The sequence below is a fragment of the Leptodactylus fuscus genome, chromosome 4, assembly GCF_031893055.1.
Source record: "Leptodactylus fuscus isolate aLepFus1 chromosome 4, aLepFus1.hap2, whole genome shotgun sequence".
Lineage (NCBI taxonomy): Eukaryota > Metazoa > Chordata > Amphibia > Anura > Leptodactylidae > Leptodactylus > Leptodactylus fuscus.
Window position 1 is genome coordinate 86,734,369 of NC_134268.1, and position 5,281 is coordinate 86,739,649.

The following is a 5,281-nucleotide window of genomic DNA, read 5'->3' on the forward strand; positions in this document are numbered from 1 at the left end:
AGTATATACATTTGGATGGAGTGACTGGTAATAGGAATCATTGTCGGGTGCCGGCATGGACAACTACTCCATGTTTCTGGATCATTTCCACCTTGTGGGGATTATTTCTACATATAATCATATTATGATGACATCAGCCATGATTCATGGGTAACTCACATGGAAAATATTTACAAGGACAAACGAGAAAAACATTTCTTATTTCATGTATCATTTCATTTATAACAAAGTTCAGTTTTTTAATAATAGAAGGAATGTATTTTGTAATGGTAATCTCGGATTATAATGGATTTGCTTCTTTGCAGGTGGAAAAGTGAAGATTAGACCGATACAATGGCCCAAAGGGGATTCCGATGGGTCTATGGCTTTCCCGAAGGTGGTGAATGAAGAGAAATAAATAAAATGTAATGGTAGTTATTGTGGAGTAAAATACTGGGAAGGCTCCTTCTGTGTCTGGACACAACACTGTAAACATATGAAACTCTATTATTACCTGTGTTTGGAGGGCAATGATGCAGTAACAAGTCCATAGGGAAATGAAAGATACCATTTGTACTAGACTGCCACCTTACAAGGGGCCCCTGGTCAGTCCTATATGGACAGTGCAGTGAAGAGCAGGGCCATAGGGTACATGAGTGCAGCTCTGAAGACCTCTGATGTAGTGCAGTCTATGAGCCTGGTCCAGCTGTCACACTGTGCACACATTGCTGCAATGCATATACAACAGTACTATAAGAATGATCCTTGTCCCGGTGTCCAGTCTCATCTCTTACATGACACAGGGCTTTATATCTTGGCAGACACTCTGATGGTGATGGTGATGGTAATAGGAACTACTGGCAGACGGGTGGAAAGAAGAAATCCCATTAAAATTGAGGACAAAATCCTTTCTGTCGCACACTGGGGAGGAATGGTGCTGGTAACGGGGCAATCCCACTGTAACACAAGTGTACATAGTATTAATATGACACGAATATAACGACATATACACAGACATATAGATATTTATAGCTTTGTATAGGGTTGTGCTATATATATATATATATATATATATATATATATATATAATTTATATTTCATGTGCTTTATATGTTTGTTTTTCCCTGTGAACTATTTGTAACATTGGTATATATTGTACAATGAGCTATACAGATAACTATTACTGTATACATTGCATCTTACAAGCACATATATATGTGTATAACATTGAGGTTTCCCTTCCTATACTGCCTGCAATGGTCTGGAGCTCCTCACCCTTTCTATTACCAGTGTTTCCACATTTCCCAGTTATGAGCCGGATTTAATCAGTTTCCATGGATTAACAACGTGAGAAAATATGTATTTCCAAACCTCAGTAAAGCAGGCTCTGCGGTTACAATCCGTCTTGATATTGGATGTAATACAAGATGAAAGTGCAGGGCTCAAACTATTAGATTTTATGTAGATGGGGTGAGGAATGCGGCAGTAAAGTCTGCTTCACCTGCACGGGCTCATTAACCCGCTGCAGACACCTCATTATCTCATTAATATGTAATACGCGGCCACATATAGGGGGGCACTTACTTTAACAAGCTCCTCGGCTTTCTAATTGGAGCTAACCATTGACTTTGTGCTAATGAAGTGAAAACATGAGATTGGCGAGATAGAGAGTGGAGGGCTCTGCCAGGGGTCTTATCTGATCCGACATCAAGGACCCTTATTTGTTCACATGCTGGATAGTAAATCGGGACACTGGCCCTTTAAGTTATATAATAAAAGGAGTATAATCCACAAAAGTCCCAGATAAGGATTACAAGTCCCAATAACTCCAGCACACTCATGTTACCAATAGAGATTCTAGTTCATGGACCGGACGGATTTATGGAGTTGGTAAACCAGTAAAGAAGACACCAAAATAGAAAACCGCACATTTTTTAATTTTTATTGCCCTCAAAATGGAATTTGACCATTTTTGATTCTTTTCTTTACCAAAGTATTCGCACATCTTTCATTTCAGGATACCTCAAAATTAATAATTTTACAGGACCCAGCAAGGGTTAAACTTTTCTGTACTAATGTCACATAAAAGCATTGATGTTTTAGAATTATTTTCTATTGTGTTTTTATTTAATCTTTATATTTATATGCGATTTACTACATAGGATGTGACTTTTTTATGCAACTAATCTCATAATTAATGAGCACGGAATAAAAAAAATATGTACTATAAGACTGGATTCACACGTGCATTTTGCGGTTCAGGATCGGATAGTCGTCTTTTTATTGTTAAAATAAACGGATTCATAAAGAGAGGAGATGACTGAGTATTTTCTTTTGTAGAATTACATCCACATCTCGCTTGTGGTAGAAAAACTGCAGACTGTAGTTAGAGTATATACTAAGCCTTCACATAAAGTATATACTAAGCCTTCACATAAAGTATATACTGAGCCTTCACATAAAGTATATACTAAGCCTTCACATAAAAGTAGTCTTATCTAACCTGTTCCAGTGGTCAATGTGCTGTGTTTATCCTCTGTCCGCGTGTGACACAACAGTTGTATGGAATGGATGCACAACCACAAAATATTACAACTAAATACAAAAAAATGTGACAACAATGTCCTCAATACTGTGTGCAATGTAATACAAAGTGGAGCAGACACTACTGTGCTGTAGACAATGACAGGATAAGCGAATACTATACAGATACTATACTGACAATTGAATACACACGTACGTAGCTTACACATTCTATACAGTTACTATACTGACAATTGTACACATATATATGTAGCTCTACCACCGTGTAAAAATAATAAATAATTGGCAGTTCAGGGGATTGTTTGTGATCTGCCGAATAATCTCCTTTATAATATTCCATATATGATAACGATTCTACACTGATGGAAGGAAAACATGATCCTGTATAAAAATAAAAAAACCTAAATTCTAATGTAATCTGTTAGAAATGACACAATCCGGGATTATATAGATGACCTCCCATAGGGGATGACTCCACAGATAAAGCAGGTTCCCCCGGCTCCCTATAGTGATTGGCAGCTCAGCCAAGGAGGCGATTAAAAAATGTTCTGAGACATTTTTTTCTGCAGTTGTTACTTGTTGAAATTCCCATAAAATCGGACAAGAGGCCACTCTCTTGTGGGTTAAATCAGGCTCAAATCCTCTCCGGTGTGGTCCAGCCTAGACTGTCTTTGTTTAGTTAACCTCTGCCACCCGCATTTATAAGGTCTATGTGCACATTTCCCTGTACAAATCCACCATGTTCTGCTGCTTGACGTGCCCCTGCCAATATTCATATCCAGCTGTGCATATATGAAGATAGATAGATAGATAGATAGATAGATAGAGGATATTAAGGGAAATGTTATGAGACATGACTATGTCAGACTTAGTTGAGGGGATATCGTCACTTAGTAATACATATTTCTAGCTTTTATAAATATCTCTTCTTCTTTGTGCATTTAATATTTATATATATATATACACACACACACACACACACTGATCCGGTTGTACAATTGTATATAGCTAGATAGAATCATTATAATAGTGAACAAATAGATAGACACATAGCTGGTTCAGTCATGGATATAGGACTCCATATTAGTGCTGATGAATGTGTATGGTGGGGTCCCAGGAGCCCCATTTACATGATTTATACCTGACCTGTGAACACAGTCATTCACCCATCAGCAGCTCTTTTCACTTCTGTCTCCATTTAGTAATTTGGGGAATACTCTGTCCTTATAGATGTGATTTACTGCTAATTAGACTGTTAATTGAATTAAGGAGAAAGTTACTGGAAAGTGACCATGGTGAAGACACGATGGCAGCATAAGATTATGTGGCACGTTTCTATTTATGGGATACACTTTACTAGCAAAGCAATATAGTAGAATTTAGTACAATTGGGACCTGTGTATATAGTTGTACTGTACAAATAAAATCTATACATAAATAATGAATAATAATTAATGATGCGATTTACCTGAGAGATCCTCCCGGGTGTTCTGGTGGAGGTATGTTTGTTCCAAGGTGTAGGAAGACATGCCTGAGTGGATCCCTGCAGATGCTGCATTACTAGGTGGCATAGCCTGCTGCTTCAAGTAGGGCGAGGCCCCTGAGGATGTCCAGTGGGCTGTAGGAGTGGTGTAAGGAGAATGGCATTCCATAGCACTGGCCATAGCCGGGGAAGAGGGCACAGGGCTGCTGCTGCTGTCAGGTCCATAGTCCCCACTGGAGGAGACAGGGCAGCTGGCCATATAAGTAGACCCGGGATTAGGGGACATGTGTGGGACATGGTGACCTCCACTCAAGCCATCGTATCCTCCTGTCATAGAGTTTGTCATCATATCTAGGTTATAGCCATTACTATGACATGCTAAGGAAGCAGGTGGGGGCTGAAAATCAAATCCTTGGGGTAGAATAGAAGTACTAAAGCCTATGCCATTCATCATCCTATACATAGGCTTCAGAGCCTGACATTTTCTTCGGAAGCCTCTAGGTCTTCTTCTAAAAGATCCTTCTTCAAACATGAACTCGCTGGCAGGGTCAATGGTCCAGTAGTGGCCTTTGCCCGGCCTGCCCAGCCCTTTGGGCAGTTTGATGAAGCACTCATTGAGGGACAGGTTGTGGCGCACAGAGTTCTTCCATCCCTGGTAGGAGCCTCTGAAGAAGGGGAACCTGGCCTGGAGGAATTGGTAGATCTCGCTGAGCGTAAGTCTTTTGCTGGGAGAACTCTGGATGGCCATGACAATGAGGGCGATATAAGAGTAAGGAGGCTTCTCTGGACGCCTCAGCCCCGAGCTTGGCTTCTTGTTCTTGGATGAGGATGAAGAGGAGGAGGAGGAGGTGTCCATGGCTGCGGACTGCTGGCTGATCAGAGCCCCTGTGGTGGGGCTGGATGTCAGGGGAGCTGAAGGATCTAAGTGCTGGCTGTGGTTCTCCGTGGTCATCTGGACTCTGACAGTATAGTCACTGTGGTAGGTAGCTAGGTAGGTCCTGATCGAGCTCAATGGCCTGCTTACCTCCTGCAGGACATCAAATCCCCTGGAGGGTTCAAGTCCAAGGGCTGGAGACGCTGGGGGGCACCGGGAGCTCAGGAAACCGCCGGCAGATCTAGGCTTGTCTGCACAACTTCCTACAGCTATCCCTGAGACTGCGTGTCCATGCACGGTCCTCCAGCTCCTCACAGCACAGTCCTCAGGCCGGTGGCCATCCCCAGCAAGAGCCTGACATGAAGGCGACCACCTATCACTCCTAAATCTGTCTCGAGATT

The 5,281-nt window shown here is 41.4% G+C and overlaps 1 protein-coding gene across 1 annotated transcript; it reads right to left on the reverse strand.

Annotated features, from left to right (window-relative positions):
- Positions 1-235: 235 nt before the first annotated feature.
- Positions 236-4,996, reverse strand: FOXF2 (forkhead box F2). The gene is made up of 2 exons (XM_075272175.1): positions 3,992-4,996; positions 236-936 (listed from the first exon to the last, which is right to left on the reverse strand). Exons 1-2 carry the CDS (start codon positions 4,956-4,958, stop codon positions 770-772), a joined length of 1,134 nt encoding a protein of 377 aa, XP_075128276.1. The 5' UTR covers positions 4,959-4,996; the 3' UTR covers positions 236-769.
- Positions 4,997-5,281: the final 285 nt, after the last annotated feature.

What these genes read in the sequence shown, in the direction of transcription:
- FOXF2 (XM_075272175.1), bottom strand. Translation starts at nt 4,958, where the DNA reads ATGACCACGGAGAACCACAGCCAGCACTTAGATCCTTCAGCTCCCCTG. An exon ending in CACCCGGGAGGATCTCTCAG is followed by an intron (nt 937 to 3,991) that starts GTAAATCGCATC and finishes CTTGTGTTACAG; the next exon opens with TGGGATTGCCCCGTTACCAG.